The 25,866-nt window shown below is 35.0% G+C and overlaps 1 protein-coding gene across 1 annotated transcript; it reads right to left on the bottom strand.

Moving 5' to 3' along the window:
* Positions 1–936: 936 nt before the first annotated feature.
* LOC129221455 (uncharacterized) lies at positions 937–15,936 on the bottom strand. Its single transcript, XM_054855937.1, has 3 exons — positions 15,851–15,936; positions 8,573–8,709; positions 937–4,818 (listed from the first exon to the last, which is right to left on the bottom strand). Exons 1-3 carry the CDS (start codon positions 15,915–15,917, stop codon positions 3,835–3,837), a joined length of 1,188 nt encoding a protein of 395 aa, XP_054711912.1. The 5' UTR covers positions 15,918–15,936; the 3' UTR covers positions 937–3,834.
* Positions 15,937–25,866: the final 9,930 nt, after the last annotated feature.

A 25,866-nucleotide genomic window follows, 5' to 3' on the forward strand; every position in this document is an offset into this window, starting at 1 on the left:
ATGTAATTACATAAAAACTGAAATTCGCAACTCAAGAGCTCGAATACGCTACCTTGCAGTGATTAACAATATACTTCCGAAAATCCTACAAAGTCGCACTGGCTCGAAAGGGCGCAAAAGAAAAAAAAAAAACGAAAGCGCACAGGTTTGAGGGCGCATTGATCTGCAGGTCGATAAGAGGCTAGTTCGCCCTTGGCTTTGCCAAAGTAAAAAACTGATAAGAAGTAAGTCACACACAGGAAAATTAGTAAAAACCATGTTCTAGAAAATGTTAAGTTGTAACCCCCCCCCCCTTTGTCCTTGAAACTATTTTTATCTTGATTCTTTAAACTACGCCAGTAAGTATGTGTGTTTAGCAATTAATAATTTATTAATTCATATTTATTTACTGCCAATTATCAGGGGCGTCCAAAGTTAAAATTTTTGCGAGGGAGGAAATTATCAATTTACCGAATAAAACTTCAAATCTTACCGAATGACATAATATGAGCATGCACATCACATACCAACATATAACGAAAAGAGAAGTTAGGCATCTTTACATAAAAAAAAAATAATAATAATAGAATGCTGTCTCCGAGTTTTCCCAACTGTCAGAAATTTTTTGTCAAATAAGGAAAGTTTGGGGATGTCACAGTGACTTCTCGTGATCCCTTATGGGGGCGCCTCTGCCAGTCATATCACCTATTTTGCACAAAATATTTGTCACAGTTTGCTTAAATTCTCTGCACACACATAAATTGCATGCAGTTCCAAATTAATAATAAATTAACACATTTTTGTTTATAATTATATCGTTTATTGGGGTTTGCTTCTAACATATTATTTTTAGAAATACTTTTATTCAAAACTTCATCACAAAATTCACAACAAAATGAATAAAAATACATGGGGTGCCTCGAAATATGTTTTAAATAAAAGAAAAATTGAAATAGAGAGAAAAAGAGTAATTTATATATATACCTCAGCCCCAAAGCATCAATAGCTTTTTTTCTGGGGAAACAAAAATTTCAGGGGGAAATTTGAAAATTCCTTAAACAGTTCCCGGAAGAAAAAAACAGCTAAATGTTTTTGGAAAAGAAAAAGTGGGCTCCTATATCCTTCATCTACCGAGTAAGCTAGAAATAATTTTTCACATTCCATCTAAGAATTAATGCAGCGTTGACTCATTCCTTCCAACTCTTCCTCAATTTTAACGGAGATTTCTTTAAAGAGTAAATCATAGTCTTGATTATATTTTTGCCGCAGTTGACATTTTTTGAAGAAACTGCCATTCTTCTGACGGGAATAATTTCCGTAACAAATTTTACACTTGGATAGTGGAATTGGGAAAAAAAATTTTTGAGATCCGTATCCGCTGATCTAATTTTTTAACGATCCGGCACATCACTACTTTACACTAGATAAGTTTGAAGATGAAGATGAATCAGAAGTACCAGGGTTCGCCGATATACGAGTATCAGTCGATATATATCATGATATATATTACGATATATATCCGATATTTATTTTAATGATCATATTAAATGTCATGATATTTTGATATTTTCGATATCTATTTTTTCAACAACGGTATTTTCAATGTAACAATCATATTAATCATACTAATGTTGTTCATTTATTATTAAAAATAACCAAAAAGTTATGTACTATATTTCTAAGGTGTATTAATACTTCATTAATGCAGCAAAGTAATTCTTTTTTGTTCTATATTCATAAAATTATCAGTAAGGTTGCAATTTTAATTATACTAAAAGTGCCTAATTAAATATTACATGTTGGTCAGAGAAAAAAAAATTTCTTATGACTGTGCAGTGACAGATGCATATTTTTTATTTCTGAATTATATAACTGTGTAAAAGTAGCTAATAGAAAAAAAATGAGTAAAACAGCTAATGCTAAATTAACTTCATTAAAATTGATAAAACCGTAAAATGAAATATTAAATATAAATAATGAAAGAAACCTTAATTTTAAGTCTACATATTGTAATAATAATCAAAGAGCGATTTGAGGATCCATTTACTATTTTAAAGACTTAAGTTTGTCTTCTTCTTCATCAGCACAACAGCCTCTGGTGCAGGCCAAGGCTTTCTCCGTTTGCTTCTCCAGGCGGTACGACACACTGCCAGGTTTCTCCACCTGTTCACTCCCAAAATTTCCCGGTTATTCTCAACACAGTCCAGCCACCTTGCTGCTGATCTTCTCCTTCTCCACTTAAGTTTGTGCTGATTAAAAATATCGGATACACATCACACACATCAAAATATCGGATATTTTCGACATTTCGGAAAATATCATGATATTTTCAAACCCTGAGAAGTACTAAACTTAGGCGACATAATACACGAGGATGAAGAAAATGACTGTTGATTACAGAGAGAGATCTACTGTAAAGTTATAATTATGCTGCTAGTTGAGTTGCTTGTAATTATTTTCTTTTCATTTATATATCTTAAATACATACTGAATAAGTTAATAAGAAATTTGTTTATGAATGTACCCTTATGTGATTTAACAAAAGAACAACAATTTTAGAAACGAATTGTTCTGTTAAAAAGAATACATAATATACAGGGAAACAATATTCGTAAACTTTCAATTCTTTTAAAAACATTTCTCGTATGAAACTAGAATAAAATTGGCCTTTAATATGACGAATAAGCGGTAAGTAGAATAAGCGAAGGCGGGAGGTGGACATCAAAATATTTACGTTCCCAGTGTCTTCGATAATCGTTGTCGGGACTTGAGCATTTTGTTACTGTAAGGAATCCCTTACCAGGCATGCAACTGGTATCAAAATTATCGTCAACGCTATGATATGGTTATTTGAGCGCAAAACACTATAGGACCAGCTATACATCTTCGATGACACCACGGTTTGAGAAAACTTGCATTTAAAATTAGTGCATTCCTCGTGCTAATTTGGCATTAATTATCCATTAATATGGTTTTATTTTTCTATAATGTTGTGTGGTTCATTAAATATAGTAAAACTATCAACACTCCACATTACAATTAAATAATAAATATGTTTTGGTGCATAAAATCCAATTTATTTAAAATATTTAAAATAATTTATTTAAACCACGATAGCATTTATGAAATCATATGTTTACAGAAATTGAAGGGTTAGCAGAACACTTTTTGTACAAAAAAGATGGCGCAGGGATAAAAAAAAATTTGGAAACCACAGGGGTAGATGGTAAAGTGGAGGTGACCCCAGAAGAATCTGACTGTCATCAGAGATAGCATCAAAACCAGGGTTGGATAAGGCAAGGGTCATGAGAGTCATGACACACCCCTCCCCCCTCCCCACTAAACCTACAACACAATATTATCCATTCGCATTGGGTTCTAATATTTTCTGAGTAAAGGGTAGACAATTGCAGTTGTCTTTTCAATTCATAAATCATTTTTAAAATTAAATATTCGATATATACTTCCTTTCATTGCTTACGAAACCAATTAGATTAATTTATGCCATTTAAGTACTTTATTCCTGGCAGATTTGGTCCTTTTTATTAACATCTGAGCAGTTTTAAAAATGTTTCGTACCCAAAATTCTATTAAAAAAAAAAGAAAAAAACAATTTTGGTTCCTAAAAACCGATACAATTAAAAGATTACAATTTGTGGCGCATTATAGTGTTATGATACAAGAATGCTGGTTGGCTTTCGACCCTGGGACTTCCTCCTTGGAACATTCTTGGAACCTGTGTGCCACTGGTGCGTTGCCTTATTATAAGTAGTTCCTCTTTCTGAGGGAATACACCTTTCTTTTTCACAGCTGTGGGACTGGACAACAACAGCAAGATTTGATGTTTTCTTTCGACTAACATATACGACAGGTATTCCATGTTTGTTTTTCGCGTTTCAAGAACACAGGTTCGACAGATGTCCAGAAATCACAGTGCAAACACCGAGCCATGTCCAGTGCTTTGCTAGAAGTTATATGGTAGGAAACGCCGCACTTGGGACATTCAAACAAGGGTGGATCGTTTGATTTATTCTTCTTGTTTTTCTTGCGATTTTTGTGATGTGATTTCCCAGAAGATATGCCATTCTTACTTTGCGAGTTGGAATTCTTGTCAGTGGTATTTGTTTGGTAAGATAGAGAGTATGTACTGATAGAACTACGTTCAACAATAGTGTCATTTGTTTCTTGGCAGCGGGTTGAATTGTTCCGTTCGGACTTTGGAGATTCTGTTGGCGGAACATAATTTCCGTTCATTATATGAGAAAAGAATGTGTCGTTAAGAGTAACAAGGTCTCCACTGGAATTGCTTCTTTCGATCAAACCATTACTTGGCTCGTTGCTCTCTTTAATTTCACGCGTTTCATGAAAATGCGTATTTGAAGACGATGAGCTAAAAGAGGAAGGTTTTTCAAGGGAATTCTTCCTAGGAAGAATTATTTCTGGGTAAACCATGTTGTATGTAGAGCAGTTTTCAAATATGTTCTCCGTTGAAGTACGCCGAGCCAGCTTAAGACTATTTTCAACGATCTCTTTGCTCTTTGAATCGAGAAAAACATTCTCTTTTACTTCTTCTGTTTTCGGTTCTTGATTTGTAATTTTATTTTTGAAACTGATGAACAAATTTTGGAGTTGAGACTGATGCGTAACGTTTGGCGTTGAAGGTGAGTCCGACTCATCACAACTTGCAGGAGTCTCTTCATTTTTCTTCTGATCTTCGTCTTCCGTTTGTCTTCTCACAAATGAATCTTTTAGTTTATCATCAAAGCTCTTCACTTCAATTTTCGGACTGGGAGGGCCGAATTCTTCCAATTTGGCACGTTGGCGATCTTCATACAAATTCTGAAAGAAAAGATATAAGAGGCATAATATTAATACTTTGTGAAGAATGTTTCTTCATGATCATTAAGAAAATCGACTTAAAACCTGAGACAACCAACTCTCCATAAGTATTCATTCGATCTAGTTTTAAATTGAACCATCTTGGTCGCTGTTATGTTCTAGAAAAGGGGCAGCCGCTCGAAAATTTGATGGAATCCATGCTCAACAAAGCTTCGGAGTAGAAGGAGAAGGCCAGGCCTGTCATTTAGGGGGTGGGGATCAGGCGGAGGGGCAACTTTCCCTTGTCTTTGGGAAATTAATGTATTCACTTGTAAGTGAGCATGGGTTTTGCTGTTTTTCGGTACAATTTTTGAGTATATACCCTTTGGCTCCCTCGAGCTCTCTCTGGAAAAATTCGAAATGACAGGTCTGAAGAAGGCTCCAAAAAATTATTAAATAAAAACAAAAAACTCGACTGCGTAAAAACCAAAAAAACTAAAAAGAAAAATGTATAAGCCCTGTAGTTTAGAATGTTATTAAGTACTACTGAATAACTACAACATTGAAATAGTTTTATAATCGTATACAGGTAAGACAAATCATAAGTATAAAAACAAGATTAGAAGGATCAACACTGGAGGCCCATTCCTTTCTGAATCAAGGAACCCCGTAAAATTTGTATGGGCCCCGACTGTTGAACTATTTCAGTGTTGTAATTATTCAGTAGTACTTAATAAAATTATAAACTACTGGGCTTATACATTTTTCTTTTCTTTTCTTTTTTTTTTTGGTTTTTACGCAGTCGGATTATTTTTTTCTATTTAATAATTTTTTATTTTACACTTTATAGTTAATTTTTATTGACTTAGTTATTGTGATTATAAGATGGTTCATTTCGCAATCTTGTCATTTCATTGAGAGAGTTTGTATCGTGAGGTTTATTACGTACTTTGCGGTGATCTAAACTACAGATAATTATAGTCCCTCTAGGAACCTAACTCGGCTTAAAGCTACATGTGCAAGACCTTCAGCAAAAATGCGCGAACTTAAGTCAATCACAGCACAGCTATAATAACAGCGTGTATAACTAAACTCATGATGACGCGAGCAAGGAAACGTCGTCGATCAAATCTTTCTCGCAAAACTAAAACAGCCTGTCAAGAAAGTACACGTGGCGAAACTCCGTCCCCTGAATTATGACAAAAACAAATGCAAAATGTTTAGAAATGAAAATCGAATTAGTAGACTTTCTTTCTTTTGGTGCTTATTGCACCGGTTGATTTCGATGAGGACTACAAGCTGAGTTTCTAGCTTCCCTTACGCATGATATATTTTTTTATTACAGTACAGAATACATGTAAACAACGCATGAAAGAATTTACATCAGCAAGAGGGGAAAGTACATCCGGAGCGAGGGTGGGAGTCGAACCTACCACCTCAAGTGTGAGAAGCAATCGCTTAGACCACTCGGCCACTGAGTCCCTAATTAGTAGACTTAATAAACAAAAAATTCAGGCAGCGAAAGTTACCTGCATTTGTCGCACGCTGTGTCACACGCAAGTGGCGTGCGACACGATCCCGAACTGACGAAATGGCAACTGGTTGTTAATATGGTGAGTTTTGATTACTGTCATGTGATTAGTGACACTCCCAAGGCTAAGGCAAATCGATTGACGTAAGAATTACCAAAATTGACCAAGGCGTTAAGCCCCTTCAACGCCACATAGGAGCAAACATACATACATAGACTTATAAACACATTACCTTTCTTTGCGTCGCGCACGCGCAGTCGGGTCAAAATAGGGTACAAAGAATTTGAGTGGATTTTTTTTTTTTTTTTTTTGGCGGGAGCAAGATTGTACCTTCGTACCCAGACAATATTTTCAAGGAGGATCTCAGATTAGTAGCATTTCTGAGCAAATATACAAAGTATGTCGAGTCGATACAGGCCCCTCAGCTACCGTTTAAGTTAATATTTAAGGGTTCTGAGCCGTACCCCTTCCCTCTTTTGGATTATCATCGAGGGCTGATCATACTTTTGGTTTCAACGGTTTCTTTGTCGTGCTTAAGTTGATCAGTTTCAAATACGCAGTTTTTAATGCCTCAGCTAAGCTTAGCTATGAATGCTTTAACAAACTAAGATTAACGTTTGGACTCAACATTCCACGCTAATTGCCGAAACTCTAACAAAAGAGGATAACTGTGATGGTTGTCACAATGGCGCAAAAAAATTAAAAACTCATACGTCCAAAAACGATATCGCATTTTGTGACGAGAGGTAGTGAGGGCTTTAAGCCAAGAAGTTTGACATCACACATTTCCGAAGAAATGAAAACTTTCTTTCAACAATATGTCCACGTGTAACGTAACCTGACATGTGACAAAGGAAGGGGGAAGGGGTGATGTAAAGTCTGATACATTATTCTCACTCTGTCATAATCTTGGCGCAAATCAATTCGCTTTTGTGCTTGATGGATAGCGAGCAACGTAAAATTACTAGTAAGCGTATTATGTATGTTTTTATGCTATTTTTCCCAGAACGGAGGAGAATTGCAGGTTAAACCAAGTTTTGAAAAAATTCCACAACATAAAAATCACATTTGCTGATGAATGTTAGGGGATAGGGGACTTAGGTGATACTTTTTCATTTTTTCTTTTCGAAAACAAAGGTAACTTGCTTTTGCTAGTCTCCAAGAGCCAGCAACGACAAAACGTAATAACTTTTTTCAGTAAGTTTCCAGCTCAGTCATTTCCTATTCCGTGCTGATGAGTGCTAATAAGCACAAAACTGCAGTTCTCGGATGGAATAACTGAGCTGGCGATGTATTTCATGTAATAGCTTTGTTATTAGATCAATAATGAATGTTCAGAATGTCAACAAATGACGTCAAGAACGAAAGACCCGCTAGCCAAGTCTGAAGCACGTGAATTCAATCCTTATAGCATCCCTAAAAGTAACCTTAAGAAAACGGGTTTTTTTTTTTTTTTTGTTCTCGAGATAGAAACCATATTAGTTCTAACTTAAGTTTCATTTCCCCTCTAAATGCTGATTGTTATAAATTTAACAAACTTATCCATACTGGATGTCACATACGTTTTAACTTTCAACACATAAAAAGACCATTTTAAAAAGTTGAGTCAATTAAATAGCAATTGATGCCATTTAATCAATCTGTAATAACAGTAATATCAAGAGTGCTACACGGAGTTTTAAAAACTGGCTCAAAATCTTTGATATCCCAAGCCAAAAAATCATGAAACTTTTCTACGAAATGGGAGGGCTCTAATGGAGTCTATCCCTCGTTGGAGTTTTCGGACACGATATTGCTGATCTGCTCGCCAAAAACGGTTGTGATCTTCAGATGGACAATTATTATGAGCTTAACTCCCACGGAAATCCACTCCTTACCCAGACATCAAATAATCTCGATATGGCGCATTGACCAACCACTGGTATGCAATCAAGATTCCTGGTTCGTCCATTTCCTGCAGTGGTCCTCGGCCTCTTTAATCGACCATGGCTCGATTCCGTCGTGAACATTTAAAGCGTTTAAAGTTTTTTAAATAGGGAGAAAATTTTCTCTCCCTGTTCCTATTCCCTTCCTGAAAGTCCTGCTCATCTTGTTGCTTGTCCTGGCCCCTCAAGCAGGCAGCTGTGCGATAAGCAGGATCTCATTTACGAGTATCTAGCGCGTCGGGACTTCTTGAACCAGAAGTAAGCTTTCCTTTACCGGGAGGATAGGCAACAAAACAACAACATAATTGTAATAATTACCAGTTTTGTCCGTCTGTTCTGTATAGAACAGAGTATAGTCTTCCGCATTACCTCAACTGAAGAGACTTCGTCATCATCTACCAAGAAACTTGGCGATATTCTAGTATTTGATCTCGATTTGGAGTTACCGTCCACATCTGCAGAGAGAAGAGAAATTGACTAGACACCTTCTAGGATAATTGCATTTGTATTATTCTGCGAGATACACATTAGGTTTATACATCCTCTAACAATAAAGTTCAGTGAATGAAGAATTGACGCCCGAACTGGCTACTGTAGCGAAACAAAGTAGCTGCAGGTATTGACCATTTTCCCCCATTGGTTTTCAGTTGAGCGTCGTTTGTGTTCCGTGTATGTTCTGCTACAGGGCTATAGAAGAAGGAAGGGCTGGGTCATTTCTTTGAGGTATCCTTTGCCGCCCTGAGTCTGCCGTTTCCCCCTCGTGACGTTTCGACGCTGACTGGGGAGAAAAGGGGACAAAGCAGGGGAAGGATTTCAGTGCTATATTCCATGCGCCTTGATTACTTGTTCTCTCTCATTTTTCAAAGTTCTTTAGTGATTTTTTAAGTTAATTTTCGTTTTACTGAAGTTAATGGTATTAAACTGCGTTCAATTTTTTTCGGCATGTCAGTGTGTGTGTGTGCAACAGTAACTTGCAGGAACACACACAAAAACTCCAAGGGGACAGATTGGATAAACTTGTTGTCAAAAGGAGAATTAATTGTGCCTTCAAAAACATGGATGAAAGCATGTGAAGAATTTGAAAAAATATTTAGGATTGCTCACGGAAAGGCGTACAGAAAAACTAAAGGCGGAATTAATGAACTCATTAAAGAGTTCGAGGAACGTCATTCAACAGTAAACAAAAAGGCAATCCGTTTGTTCTGTCGTTCAAGGACATTTATTAGAATTCGATATTTAAACAGAAATCGACCAGGTAGCCATCAAAAAGAAAGGCTACCCAAAAGATGCAAAAAAGGATTGAATCTAAGAAAAGCAAAGTCGAAATTAAGAAGTAATTTTCTTTCAGATTAAAATTAAAAAAATAAGATCAATAAGTCACACTAATTTCTAATGTTTTAAAAAGATCTCAAATGTTCCTCTAATCCTCATATAAATAATAGCCGATGATTGAGTAACCCGTGTGTTTTAACAATGAAACTCGCGCCACGGCATGATCATTTGATAATAGTTTTGGTAATGTTTAACATGCAGGGAAATGCTTTATCGCGACAAGGCTGAACTCGATCCGGTAACTTAACTGTTTTACTGGTAAGGCTGTGTCATTTCAGGGGAACGAAGAAACGAAATCAATTAACGCTATCTATTGGAGTTTTAGGTTAATCCACTGGTGTTAGGGTTAAAATTTCAACTATAAAAATATCACTAAACAGGCAATGACTTCGTTCAAATGTAAAAACAATTTTCACCCGTCATACCATGACGGGCGATTTTCTAGTATTGAATAGGAAGCTAAACAGGATAGTAATGATAGTGTGAAAAGAATATTTTGCCTCTAAATTTCTTTTAGCATAAATGTATTAAAAGTATGCTGCGCATTTAAAAGAAATAATAATGCCTTTGCTTTTCCATAAGTATGGAAAATTGAACAAATCGTTTTTTGGTAGAAAAATTACATTCAAAAGCGCTTTCCTTTCAAAAATTATCTTAAAAAATTTTAAAAACCTCTTTCCCTTCTCACAGAAATTTCTGTCGTGGTCAGCGCAGTGACGTCATCTAGGGGAAAAGAGCTGCCTCAGTCAAATGTGACGAGTGAACTAGCCCTTCTAGTTTCTACCGCCCTGATTCTGCTAAGTGTTTGTTTAGTGCGATGATTCTTAACTGAGAACAGAAAAAAGGACGATAACAATTTAAAATCTACCTAAACAGTTCCTGGCAAAAAAGGATGGTGGTTCAAATGAAACATCTACATACTCACCAGATCTCAATCCTTCATACTTCTTCCTTCCACGACTCTAACTCGCTTTGAAAGAAAAAAGGTTTCACGTTATTCCTGACATCCAACGAAACGTGACGAGGCTTTTGAACTCCATCACAAAAGAAGACTTCTTGCAAAGTTTCCAGAAAATGTATAACAGAACTCAGCGGTGTATATTAATAGAAGGTGGCTGTCTCAAAGGACAGTAAGGTAACTTTCGTTACTATTTCATCTACGTTAATGTTACAGGACTATTCACCGAACTTTACTGTCAGAGGTTGAAGAACGTAGATTCTGAAATGTGCTTGAAGAATGACGACGGAAGTGTGGACTGCCAAAAAATCTCGTTTATTTTAAACAGTAACTAATAAGAAATGTTTTAACATGAAAGAACAAAAATGCACTTAAAACCGAAGCTAAAATCAAAGCAAAGTACAACATTAAATTTATGCCACATGAAAATCAATATCACATAAGGCAGTCAAAAAAAAAGGAAGAAAATAATACTTTGAATTATTGATATCTTGAACTCATTTATGTTTTTCGCAATCACGATTTGTGATAGGATCCTACTCGTTGGGTTTCTTGTTTCTACGAGCACGATTAGCTCCTTCCCAAGGAATCGACCTTATTTATACCCAACCCTCTCGACTTTACACAATCCTCTTTAGAGAAAAACAGCATCCAGGCCACAACAAACAAACCGCGAGCACGTTTCTCCTCCTGGGCGGTGAAACCCCTCGCGCGAGTGTGTGTGTGTGTGTGTGTGTGTACGGCATGGATGTCACCATCCCGCACCAGAGGTGGTCCCGCTCGCAAAGTCGGTGCTCGCAGAGGTCCAGGTCCAAAAATCAAAGGAACACAAATTGTTGTCAATGAAGGTAACAAGCACTTGTAAAAGAATAATAGTCATAAAAATTAACGCTAAAAAAAGAGCTACTCAACACAGTACAGTCATTTAGGGTAACTTTAAGCCATTTCATTTCGATTGACGTTGGAATATTGTTAGCGGAATTTTTAAAACAAAGAAAAAGCTGGACTGCAAGTTAACATCTAACGAATCAGAAAAATATTGCTCGCTTCAAGCGGGGTTTGCTCGCAGCGCCGACGACAGTATGGCCCTGGGTATTATTTCCTCATCTTTTGCTATAAATCTTTCTTGTGTTGTCTTATCTTTACTAATAATAAAGCTGAAAGTCTCTCTGTCTGTCAGGATCTCTGTCTTTCAGGATCTCTGTGAAGCGCATAGCACCTAGACCGTTCAGCCGATTTTCATGAAATTTGGCACGAAGTTAGTTTGTAGCATGGGGGTTTGCACCTCGAAGCAATTTTTCGAAAATTCGATGTGGTTCTTTTTCTATTCCAATTTTAAGAACAAAATTATCATAAGACGGACGAGTAAATTACGAAATTATCATAACGTGGAACCGTAACAAGGGCACAAGCCAATTGGCGAGATACGAAATTATCATAACGTGGAACCGTAACATGGGCACAAGCCAATTGGCGAGAAAATTCACCATACATTATCTTTATTTTTTTCTTTATCTTTCTTTACTAATAATAAAGCTGAAAGTCTCTCTGTCTGAATTTCTGGATCTCTGTGACGCGCATAGCGCTTAGACCGTTCGGCCGATTTTCATGAAATTTGGCACAAAGTTAGTTTGTAGCATGGGAGTGTGCACCTCGAAGCGATTTTTCGAAAATTTGATTTTATTCTTTTTCTATTTCAATTTTAAGAACAAAATTATCATAAGACGGACGAGTAAATTACGAAATTATCATAACGTGGAACCGTAACATGGGCACAAGTCAATTGGCGAGATACGAAATTATCATAACGTGGAACCGTAACATGGGCACAAGCCAATTGGCGAGAAAATTCACCATACATTATCTTTATTTTTTTCTTTATCTTTCTTTACTAATAATAAAGCTGAAAGTCTCTCTGTCTGAATTTCTGGATCTCTGTGACGCGCATAGCGCTTAGACCGTTCGGCCGATTTTCATGAAATTTGGGACAAAGTTAGTTTGTAGCATGGGAGTGTGCACCTCGAAGCGATTTTTCGAAAATTCGATTTTATTCTTTTTCTATTTCAATTTTAAGAACAAAATTATCATAAGACGGACGAGTAAATTACGAAATTATCATAACGTGGAACCGTAACATGGGCACAAGTCAATTGGCGAGATACGAAATTATCATAACGTGGAACCGTAACATGGGCACAAGCCAATTGGCGAGAAAATTCACCATACATTATCTTTATTTTTTTCTTTATCTTTCTATACTAATAATAAAGCTGAAAGTCTCTCTGTCTGAATTTCTGGATCTCTGTGACGCGCATAGCGCTTAGACCGTTCGGCCGATTTTCATGAAATTTGGCAAAAAGTTAGTTTGTAGCATGGGAGTGTGCACCTCGAAGCGATTTTTCGAAAATTCGATTTTATTCTTCTTCTATTTCAATTTTAAGAACAAAATTATCATAAGACGGACGAGTAAATTACGAAATTATCATAACGTGGAACTGCAACATGGGCACAAGACAAATGGCGAGATACGAAATTATCATAACGTGGAACCGTAACATGGGCACAAGCGAATTGGCGAGATACGAAATTATCACAACGTGGAACCGTAACAGGGCACAAGCCAAATGGCGAGATACGAAATTATCATAACGTGGAACCATAACATGGGCACAAGCCAATTGGCTAGATACGAAATTATCATAAAGTGGAACCATAACATGGGCACTAGCCAGTTGGCGAGATATCTTCTTTCTTTATCTTTATCTTCTTTATCTTATTAATAATAAAGTTGAAGGTCTCTCTGTCTGGATGTTTGGAGGATGACTTGATATCTGGATCTCTGTGACGCGCATAGACCGTTTCTATGCGCCGGTCCTAGACCGTTCGGCCGATTTTCATGAAAATTGGCACAAAGTTAGTTTGTAGCATGGGGGTGTGCACCTCGAAGCGATTTTTCGAAAATTCGATTTTGTTCTTTTCCTATCTCCCTTTAAGAACAATTTCCAGAGCAAAGTTATCCTAAGATGATCGAGTAAATTATGAAATTATCATGACGTGGAATGGGAGAGCGAATGAACGTAGCCAATAGGCGAGAAATTCATCATCCATTATTTGTAAATGTACAGGCGAACCAAATGGCCTTTTAATTTTCTACTTCGGGCAAAGCCGTGCGGGTACCACTATTACTAATAATAAAGCTAAAAGTGTGACTGGATCTCTGTCCTTATCTCTCTGTCAAGATCTGTGTGACGCACATAGCGCTTTGACCGTTCGGCCGATTTTTATGAAACTTGACGCAGAGTTAGTTTGTAGCATGGGAGTGTGCACCTCAAAGCGATTTTTCGAAAATTCGATTTTGTTCTTTTTCTATTGCACTTTTAAGAACATTTTCCCGAGAAAAATTATCATAAAATGGACGAGTAAATTACCAAATTATCATAATGTGGAATCGTAACATGGGCAAGCCAGTTGGCGAGAAATTCCCCATACATTTTTTATAAATAAAAATGAATGTTTGTCTGTATGTCATCCATGAACTCAAAAACTACCCGGCAGATTTAGCTGAAACTTTCACCGTTTGCTATTTTTGGTACTGGGAATGTTTATAGACCAGTTCGAAAAAAATCCGATCGATAGTTCCTTTTTTATTCCAATTTAAGTCACAATCCATTGGATAAATACGAATAAAATTATCGGCTGCAGAAATTAATTCGCGTGAAAGATCTCATTGATAAGAAGTTAGCTGTTGCCGTTTTTCTTGAGTTTGAACAAATAAATTCTTTCTTTATTGTTTTATGGCTTTTCATGCAACGGGGGGATTTAAAACTTTTTCTATTTGATATTTTTAGCGAGTGATTGATCTTGCAAACTGCGTGAGTACAAAATTTGAGTATAGTCACGGCTTCACTTGATACCTGGACCGATTATTATGAAAATTGCTATATATATGTATTTTTCCACGGAGACGGTGCATAATATGCTCATTGAAGCCACTCGCCACCAGGTGGCACTGCAGAGTAGCAACTTCTGCCCAGTTCAACCGATTGTCATGAAAATCAGTATAATGATTTTTTTTTTTTTTTTTTTTTTTTGGCGTAGCAACGCGCGTCGGGTACAGCTAGTTTTTTTATAAATATACAGGCGAACCAAAAGATCTTTTAATTTTCTACTACGGGAAAAGTCCTACGGGTGTTACTAGTATGTGAACAAAGTTCAACTTCTCGAGTCAATGGTCACATATCTTCACAGCAGGGGCGTACACAGAAATTTTGGGGCCCGTTACAAATGACTTTTGTGGGCCCCTTCCATTAGTTCATCCTTACGACCCTACATACATTACACCCCTCATTTTAAAAATCTTGGCTCTCTTTCTTCCTCTCCCTTCTTTTAAACGACACAGCTAAAATTATAACTCGCCTATAAATCAGCTGATAAAAGGTGGTTTCGGGATATGACGTTTTGAAAAACACAAATAAATAAAATGAAAATTTCTTTTGTATGCCACAAGCGCAACCAGAATTTTTCCCTTATACACGCACACACACTAGGACTGGCACAGTGGTGTCCAACCTTTTTTTACTGGCGGGCAGCAAATGATATTGAAATGAATCTCGTGGGCCAGAACACGTACAATTTTCTAACGTACTTTTAGGGTTTTCCATATAACATGGAAAAACACAGGAAAGATAGGAAAATAACAAACCAAGCCCAATTTCTGACTACTAAGCTCTAAATTTGCAACAGTCGTTTTTAATCCCAAATGATGAAGATTAGTTGTTTTGGAAAGTTTCAGAACCAAGGTTTTGGTTCTTAACATTGAACATGGATCAGGTTCGCGGCAGTGTAAGTTGGGCACCCCTGGATTAGCTACTATGGCTCAAAATGAAGGCTTATGAAGGGATCGACCCCCCTTCCCAAATACATTCTCCCTACTGTCTGACCACGGATTGTATGGAAAGACAAACATCCGTTTTACAGCCGGAAATGGACGAATCTATTATTTTTTACCGATGTCAGCTTTTGCAGAAGCAGAGTCTCGTTCAAATAAGCGGAAAATGCGCATCAAATTTTTACTTTTCCTCCTTATTCACATAGATTCGTCTAATTTGGACGTTTGAAAATTCCATGCAATCCGTGGTTGGACAGTACCAGCGCGGGCGTTCTATATGACTGCCACAATACTCAGCGAGTAAAAATTTTAAAACTGAGTTAAGTGCAACATTAAAAATTTACCAACAACAAAACAAATTTTTAAAATTTCACATCAAAATAATTTTCAGAAAATAAATTATCATACTATTAATTACCAAGCGACTGTTCATCCCTTCCGTTTGACATAATCTCGTCGGCTGCTTCGTACATGAGCTCCTCCATGCTGAAACGGTTTGCTAACTCTAAGCTATCCAAACAGTTCTCTAATCTGGAGTTGTTCCAGAAGTGGAAAGTGTTTGCTACCTTTATCTGTCAGGTTATCTTTTACATTGCCGCGACATAGATAGATAGATGACAAATGAAGTTTTAAAGTTAAAAGGTAAAATACTATAGGGAACTTTTTTTTTTACCTTTTTGGAGTAGAAATAGCTTTTTGAGGAAAGTAAATTGCATGCTCCTCAACTGAGAAGGATGTTCATATGCGGAGCTTTAAAAGCGTTACATTCATTCAGGTAACTTAGATCACATATTTCTATTTTTTAACCGATCCTCTCTTGTTTTTAACCCCTTAACTGTCAGGGGTCGAAGGTCAACACTATTAAAACAAAAAATGCAACACATCGGGGCATTTATATATATATATATATATATATATATATATATATATATATATATATATATATATATATATATATATATATATATATATATATATATATATATATATATATATATATATATATATATATATATATATTAGGGTGGGCCGAAATAAGCCGAAAAATTTTTTTTTTCGAAATCAATTTTTGGATAGCGCGCAAAAGTTGCGTGCTGAGCTAGTTAGCACTCACAAAAAATTTCTTGGATATTAAAAAATATTTAGCCGGCGCTATTTGACACTGAAAAACCGAAAAAAATGAGAAAAATGAATTTTTGTCGAAATTTTTTTAAAAAAATTAAATTCCAAATATTTTGCTGGAATGCAACGAAAATGTTATATAATGAGCCAGTTCGAGCCCATAAAATGTTTCATTGATTTTAATGAGCATTTAACCGCTCCTTTCGGACATCAAAAAATTGGAAAAAAATGAAAAAATATTGAATTTTTTAAAAAACCATTGTGAAAATTATTTTTCAAAATTAAGTCATAGACTAATTAATTAAATAGCACTATTAATCATAGTAATTATTATCAGGCAATAATATCATACATTTTCTAGAATTACATATAAAGATAATAAAATTTCGAAAAAGAAATCTTCAAATTTGATTTATAATACCTCAGGCATAATGAATATTATTTTTTGGAATAATATTGTCCCTTGTTATCAAATGATAGAACTTCTTTCCTAGCTTGAAGTTTGGCACGAATGTATCCATCTTGTGCAGTTTCACCACGAACTTATATTGCAGCTTCGGTTATTAGTTTCACACAACGTTTCACAGCTTCCGTGTGCCAGGGAAATTTCTCGAAACAGCTGTAGGCTGTTTTTTGCACATTTTTTTCAATTGTTGGTCTTTTAGATGCATTGCAAGAGGTGGCTCTATTGCAACACAGTTTGCCCAATGAACTAAATCAACATAATCAATGGCTTCAAAATTGAGCTTAGGATGCTTAAAAAATCGTAACCATCCGAGCTCTTCGTCTTCTTATTTCTACAGTTCAGAATGCACCTAACAGCTAATTCCCGAATGTATTTTCTTGAGTCAGACAACATTGTTAACAGTAGCTGTTCAGGATGAGCGAAAGATGCATTATTTGTTACCTTATCCACTTTTCCAATAGGCATTTTTCTTACTGTCCTTTGATCAATTAGAAATTGTTTTTCTCTATCAGGGACTTTTGCTTTTTTTCTGCAATTACACGAATATAAATCTGCGCATTTGCAGGCACAAACGTCAAACGAAGTCGTAGCCTCTGCTTTAAATTTGCCTAGCTTTGATTGTAAAGAGAAAATCATGGTAATCACTCTTCTTATCGAAACAAGGGGAAGGGAAGCACACCCCCAAATGTCAACAACTTTTTTTGCAACTACAGCGGCCACACTTGCTGAAGATGGTTGCTTACTTCCTTCTCCCTTTATTTGCATCTTAGTGATTTGATAACATCTGATAATGTCCTCATATGTTGGAAGAAATAAAGCATAGGGAGGAGACAAATCTCTTCCAGGTCCAAATAGAAGACTGCTTGTGCTTGCTCGCGTTACTTTCTTTTTCGCGCGTTTCTACATAACAGTCGTGTTGTATATCAAAACAAAGATAATAATGCAATGACATTCGAAATGTCCGGCTCCCGTTTAAAAGACTTCAGAGGATTCACATGTCTTTAATACTCAAGGGCTCTATCTGTCAAACATGTATAAAATAGTTATAACATAATCTTAGGAATAATAGAAGCAGTTGAGCGCCGTTTACTATCCAGGAGAAACAATTGGAACCGAAGATTAAAAAATTAGCATCTTATGCAACTAATTTTTATTTGAAAGTGTGCATTTTTTAAAATTGGCGTTCAAATGTCGCATAAATTGATTGAATTTTCACTGTTTTTTCTAAGTAACGTATTGCGTAACATTTCAGTATTTACTTATTTTGAAACTACTTTAATTTTTTTTTTTTTTTTTTTTCATTTTTCCCATGTGTCAGTCTTAAAGGAGCGTAGCTAAATATTCTACGAAATGTACAAAAGTCTTTGAGTATTTTAACTAATTCACTGACAGATACGTCTAATGTTTGCTGAAACTATAGCTTCAAACTTTTATTTTTAACCCCCTCCCCCATTTTCTTTTCTTTTTTTTTTTTTTTTTTTTTTGAAAAAAGTGCATTTTTGCCCTTTTTTTTCAGTTTTTCAAGGTCAAATGGCGCCGGCTAAATATTAAACAAATTTAGCGAAATTTTTTATGGGTAATAACGGGCCCATATAGCAACTTTTCCGCACTATCCAAAAACAGATTTCCAAAAAAAGTTTTTTCGGCCCACCCTAATATATATATATATATATATATATATATATATATATATATATAACACAAATTATACGTGATTTATCAATTTCCTTTTGTTTATTTATTTTATTTTATTATCATTATTTTGTTTAAATAGCTTTTCATATTTTCTTGTTAAGTTGCGAAACACTTGTAGGTTTAGTTTATTTTTTCTGTTCTTTTTATTAACATGGTGTATGCCGGGTAATATGTTAAAAAAAAAATCATTATTGCTTTCGAAATTCAATTGCTAGAACAATACATTTGCATTTTTATAAATGAACATGCTCAAACATAACAATGAATTTTTTGTTATCCACAACAATCGGAGTCTTCTCATTATTGATTAATTCGGTGGAATTCATTTCATTTGTTTAAAAGCCAGTATTTATAAGAGCCGGGCAGAAAGGGAATGTTCGGATATACACAATTTTTGATTTTGCTCAAATTTTTATGGCGGATTCTTTTTAAAGATTTTAGAAGACATGCATTTTTTCTTTTCCTCCAAAAACATTTTTGGGGACCTGTAAAAATTCGTAAAGTGGAGCCCGACGTAAAGTTTTTTCCAAATAAGCGTTTTTTAAAATGCAATTATTTCTGGGTATTAAGCATCAGCCAAAAAAAAATAGTAATAATTATAGTGTTGACAATATGACATTTAGTACCTTAATTGAAATAGTTCGTAAATTTTGTGGCTGACCTTCAGTACAGCCTTTTAGGATTCGCCAAACTTTGTCGAAAAAAATGAAAAAGTGCTATGTTTGAGGCCCCCTGGTTCCCTGAATTCAGGCTCAACCATGGTTTTTGTACGTAATATGTGTAATAATACATATATAAATTATTCAGTACCCTCATTAGTTGCATGCTTACCCTCTGTGCTGCTAAAAAATGGCAATTTTTGTATCGAAAAATGCTAAAAAGTGCAGTTTTCATGAGCCTGTATCTCAGTGCACTGAGGGTCAGTGTAAAACTGGATAAATGCATTTCAAACTAGAGTATGTGTATTTTCAAACAAGTAACAGAACTATGGGCTAATTCTTTTTAAGAACACAATACGTATTTCAAAACAGTAAAATGAACTATTCAGTTTTCAATTCAGTCAACAACAGGGTTTTAACTTTCCTCCAGGGACTTCCAGATACTATTTAAAAAACTAGTATGATCAAAAGCTTACCATAAAAGAGTTATAAACTTGCAAATAGACTGATTATGCTTATTCGCATACTTTATAATATGATAACTAGAAGCAAAGTAAAAAAAAAAAACCTTCAAAATATGATAAAAAGTGTACTTTTTAGGGGCTTGTATCTCAGAGCACTGAGGGTCGGTATAGAACTTGATGCCTACATTCTAGAGTAATGTCTTTTCACAAACAAGTGACATAACTATGGGCAATGGTTCTGCAGGCTCATAAAATGCACGTCAAGATGAGGAAATTGCATACGAGTGAACGACGCACCCAGTTACTTGTACTCAAGCTATATGCTTTGTCTTGCATTTTTTTTATTGTCCCACTAGTCAGTTAGGCAACTATACCCTTGTTTTATAATGTCTTTGTTAATATTGCTTTTATCATAAGTAATAAAATATGACTTAGTAGTAATTATTTGCTATCATGGTAGATTACTGCAGGGAAAATCATTTTTGTCACTATAATGTACAGCCTAAACGAGAGTCAACGAGCTATAATGTACAGAACACACGAAAAAAAAAAGCTATCTTAATTAAAATAATTAAAAAAATATACCTGAAACACCTTCAAAAAAGTGCTACAAATAACTTACGTTTTTACCGCAATAATAACGTTTTTTTTCTCTCCCCACTTTGCTTTCAGTTATCATATTGTAAAGTATGCAAGTAAGCATAATCAGTCTATTTGCAAGTCTATAACTCTTTTATGGTGGGTTTTTGATCATTCTAGTTTTTTAAATAGAATCTGGAAGACCCTGGAGGAAAGTTTGATTGAATTGAAAACTAAATAGGTCATTTTACTGTTTTGAGATACGTATTGCGTTCTTGAAAAGAATTTGCCCATAGTTTTGTCACTTGATTGTGAAAATACCCATTTTCTAGTTTGAAATGCAGGCAGTAAGTTCTACACTGACCCTCAGTGCACTGAGATTCAGGCCCCTAAAAACTATGGTTGAACCTCAGTCAGGGACGTAACTAGGTCATTTTCGAACAGGGGCAAGACCTCGTTTCGGCGCCCCCCCCCCCCTTCCCTATAAAAAAAATATTTTTAAATTTTTATTTCAAAAATATGAATTTAAATTAGGCAGTGATAAAGGAGACCGCATATGTTGATAAGCCTATAAATACAACTTTTACGTAATTATAAGTTTTTATGCTGTTTTATCACTGTACTGCATTTTTTTAAATTTCGATAGGGAGTAAAAATCATTAAATAGTTTATTTATTATTTTACATACGAAGTTTTTCAAGGAAAAATATTTTGTATTTCCACAAAAGAATAATTAACAACTTGTTGTATAATTTTTTTTTTTTTACCAGGTGGCTTTGCCCCCTGCTCGCTGACGCTTACCAATCCCCAAAGGTTGCTTCGCAACCTTATTTGATTCGTGAAGATTTAAATCATCTGTCAGAAAGAATCAGATTAAAAAACACTTGAGTTCCGTTTCGAACAAAGTGAAAATTCCCTCTCCCTCTCATAGAAAATAGAATTTAAGTGAAGAGCTCATTTTTAGAACACAATGCCACTCCTGTCTGAAAATATAAAAATAATTTGATAGAAAAAATATGCATAACCGAGATTTAAAAAAAAAAAAAAAAATCGCTTTGAAGAGTATTTTTCCGCGTTCGAAACTAACTTGCACCAACTTGCACAGCTATAGGTGCGAAAGGGGCTCCCGAGCATTGCAACACGGCAGTTTTGTACGTTTGAAAAACTGCGTTTAAATTCGTGGTCTCTAGTAATATATTTTGCTCTTTAGCTCCGGACTGAGCCTAGGATTTTTTGCTAAAACTAAAACTCTAAAACTACTTTCTAATTTATTGATAAAATTGTTGCAAGCTTTATTTGATGCCGAAAAACATTTTTGAAACATGAAATATTAAGGAATGTGAGAAATCTTTCATCAGTTTAATAGGCAATTTATGTGAAATTTTGGCTTAAAAAATTAGTAACCAAAAAAAAGCTAATTCGAAATTTAAATTAAACAACCTCAGGTGCAAATCCTCGGCGCTCGAAGTAATTTTGTACAAAATTTGAAGGCTGTAGGGTGCTCTGAGGTCTACTCCTGGACGCAGGCCGTCTCAGGCATCTTTTCACAATTTCTTTGACGTTACTTTGTTTTAAATATATCGAGATACGAATTTAAAATTACCACTTCAAATGAAAACAATAAAACAGAAATGTAACAGAAATGTTTTCAATTATTTATTTTTAAATCTTTTCACTATACTACTTCGAAGAAATTCACGAGAAAAATGACAGTGTTCAACAACATGTCGCAATAACCCTCCTATAAATAATAGCTGATTATCGAGCGACCATTGTGTTTCAACAATGAAACTCGCGCCACTTTCTCACGTGAGATTAATTGAATATTACTACTACTTAATACATTGACTTTAAGCCGACAACTTACAATAGCTCGAAACGAACAGATTATCAAATGTGAACATTAGCTTGATAATTTTATATGCAACACATTTTAAATTATCGCAATCTGTATAGTTAAATATTAATTATAACGATCTATTTTTTTTAAAAATAAAATACGCACGTCCACACCTTTGGTATATAGTGTATAACTGAAAAACATTTAATAGAAAAACAGATACCTAATGTGCTTGATATCAAAACTATTTCTATTAACCTTTTTTAAAAACCACAAATCTTAAACGTATTAACATTATATGTTTTCAGGTTCTTTCCATTTACAGTTAACCTTATTCATCTGGACAAAATTGGACAAAAGGCAATTTGAATAAACGAAAATTCGGATAATACGAACAATAAGCAGTAATTAATTCGCAAGTAAGAAGACTTATCTTTTATTAGCAGCTAAAAACGATGCTTTGCAACAAAATTACATAGGGTTGTTACCAGCAAATACTTTATCATTTATAGTTCAGCTGTGCAGTGGTGGTGTCAGACTGACACTCCAAATACGTCACGTTGTTTATTAGATGACTATAATTTATTGCACGACCAATATATAGCAGTTGTGTATTTAATCAAAATAAGCCAATATTTGGCACATTTTCAGTTTCGTGCCTCTAATTGAGGGACACTCTATTTAAGGGACATTCACAGAGGAAAAAATACAGAAAATTATGCACAAGTGCGTAAGAAAGAGTGAATTTACTGGAATAAAAGCTTCAATTTTCCTCTAAAAAATAATTGAGGAGTGTTTAACATTAATATATGTTAAAGAAACATGTATATATTGCAAAAGAAAGAAGTATATATTGTATTACATGATTTGCCCACCGGGATATTTATTCAAGTAGGCTCAGGAGCGAAGGCGAGGGCACATGAATTGACTAGCTTTTTATATAAAAATTGAAATGTTAACACTAATTGTAATTCACAATGTCTTTCTTGCATGGTAAATTACATGATATGAAGATAATTCATGAAATGAATTACTTCCAAATAATTGCTTTATGCTGCAAAACTTTGGACTTAACAAATTCTAGACTTAATCATAATTAAAGAAATAGTAAAAACTTTAAAAAAAAAATCAATAAGTGTTAATTTTATTTAATTGTGTATGAAAAATGTAAAGTATTTAGTTTTAAGTGTTAATAGCTTAGGTTCACAACAAAATTATACTGAATTAACACACTGTATACACCAACTAAAATAACTACGAAGAAGGGACACCTCTATTTAAGGGACATAATGTCGGGTCCCATCAGTGTCCCTTTATTGAGAGGTTTTACTAAATTTTTTAACTCTACAAATATGATCCGGATAAGCCAGAGATATGTATAAGCTGGAGTCAGATAATCGAGGTTGCTACTGTAATATAAATATAAATCAAAAGTACCAAACCAGAGGTGTAAAAAAATAGTTGATTTCCAACACATTAATTGAAGTAGATGATACAAGCATATCTAAAATATTGTGTGGGTGGCAAAAATATATCGAAACTTAAGTCTAAGATTTCTCATTTTAGCGCAATTTATCTTTAAAAGACCTTAGTATTTTCTAAAGCAAAATGGGCAGCCTCTTGCACTTTAAATTGAATCTCCATCATTATAGTGCGAGATTTTTCTCCAAGAATGAGAAAAAATGTAAACTAAACTAGACCAAGGAAACAGTATAAAGGTTTTCCCTTTGGCTAGGGGGGTAGACAAGTTTTCGTCATTTTAAATGAGATGAAGACATTATGTTGGCAGCTTTATGACGTTTAATTGTAGAAAAATGACGTTTGACCATTTTCGTTGTTTTGTATTGGTGTGCACTTCCCATATCTTTGCTCCTATATTCTTCCTCCGAGAGGGAGGTTTTTAAAATAAGATATAACAAGTATTAGTCACTCTAAGAAAATACTTTCATGCTATTTACTGCGCCCTCCTCACTCTCTTTCCATCTATCTTTACCACTATTGATCCACATTAAACCACGCAAGCTTTCTGTCAGCGCCCGCACTGAGTTTTTTTTTTTTTTTTTTTTTTTTTTGACTTTTAATAATTTTTTCTTTTTTTCACAAAAATTAATTTGAGCCTTTACTTAGTCAGTTTAGCGCCCCTAAAATCTGGCGCCCGGGGCACGAGCCCCGTCTGCCCCCCTCTAGTTACGTCCCTGACCTCAGTGTATGGAACCAGAAGGCCCCAAACCTGACACATTTTCACTTTTTTCGTCAGTTTAGTCACCCCTTCCAGGGTTCATTGGAGGTCAGCCATAAAATGTACGATATATTTCATTTGAGGCGCTAAATATCATATTGTAATCACAAAGTTAATTTTTGCTGATGCTCAATGCGCAGAGATAATTGAATATTAAACGAGCTGATATGTGCATCACATGACTTCCTTTTACTCCAATCTAATGTCATTTCCCCATTATTGGCAATTTTAATGTGCTTCAATAGTTTACTCCCTAAATATCACCAACAGTGGCCAAATCAAAACATATTAAAAAAAAAAACGCCAAATTTGTCGCCAAGTGTCCGCCAAATTATAACACAACTTGAGTTTACATCTAAATTAACAATGATTTCCCCCAAAAAAGGAGCAAAAGATCCCTTTAGAAACACGCGAATGCAACCAAAAGGGGAGGTGCACAACTAGACCCCACTAGGAGTCTACGTACCAAATTTCAACTTTCTAGAACTTACCGTTCTTGAGTTATGCGACATACATACGCACATTCGCACATACATACATACATACATACATACAGACGTCATGAGAAAATTCTTTGTAATTAACTCGGGAATCGTCATTATGGATATTTCGCGTGTCTATACATTCTTAGGCTCGAGTGAGGAAAAAACTCAATATCCATTCGGGGGTGAGTAAAATGGAAATTAAGGTCGATTTTTGAGTGAAAATGTTTTCGCGAATACAATACTTCCTTTTTTATAAAAGGAAGTAAAAATGTCAATTTGAGAAAAACCCTAAGTTGGGACCAACTTTCGGAATTTTTGTGGGTTACAAAAAATTTTCTTGGAAGGAAAGAAAAAATATGTGTCTTCTAAAATCATTTGAAGAAACCGCTGTAAAATTTTTAGCGAAACCAAAAATGGCATGTATCTGACCTGCCTGACTCTTATAAAAACTGCCTCTTAAAAGCTGTGCAGATTGAAGCTAATACAGAGATAGCTTTCTTTTGAATTGTGAGAGGCATTAAAGTTACTCGACGTTAAATCCCGGTTATCACAAATTTGCCATTTGAACTGCGCTTGCGCGTGGACTTTGCTGATTTCGAAACTCTTGCTCAAACTAATGAAAAACATTTAAATTTGTTAATATGAGATAAGAACAAATAAAAATTAGAAATTACAAAGCTTTCTTTGATTTAGCTTTTACGCCTCGGTAAAGATTGAGTTTTGCATCTTAATTATTAATGGATTCGGAGTCTGATTTTTCTATCAAACAAAGGCCCTTTTCAGGACCAAATTTTTAACATCAGAAGAGCGTACTCGATCTGCAACATCACTTCCAATACAAAGTCGAACCCTCAACCTAAATAGAAATGTATAATACTAAGCTGT

This window comes from Uloborus diversus, chromosome 4 (genome assembly GCF_026930045.1).
Source record: "Uloborus diversus isolate 005 chromosome 4, Udiv.v.3.1, whole genome shotgun sequence".
Lineage (NCBI taxonomy): Eukaryota > Metazoa > Arthropoda > Arachnida > Araneae > Uloboridae > Uloborus > Uloborus diversus.

Excerpts from the sequence above, each read along its gene's own strand:
- LOC129221455 (XM_054855937.1), bottom strand. The coding sequence starts at position 15,917 with ATGGAGGAGCTCATGTACGAAGCAGCCGACGAGATTATGTCAAACGGA. Across the intron at positions 8,710-15,850 it reads AAGGGATGAACAGTCGCTTG|ATGTGGACGGTAACTCCAAA; the intron begins GTAATTAATAGT and ends TTCTCTCTGCAG. Across the intron at positions 4,819-8,572 it reads AGAACAGACGGACAAAACTG|AATTTGTATGAAGATCGCCA; the intron begins GTAATTATTACA and ends CTTTTCTTTCAG.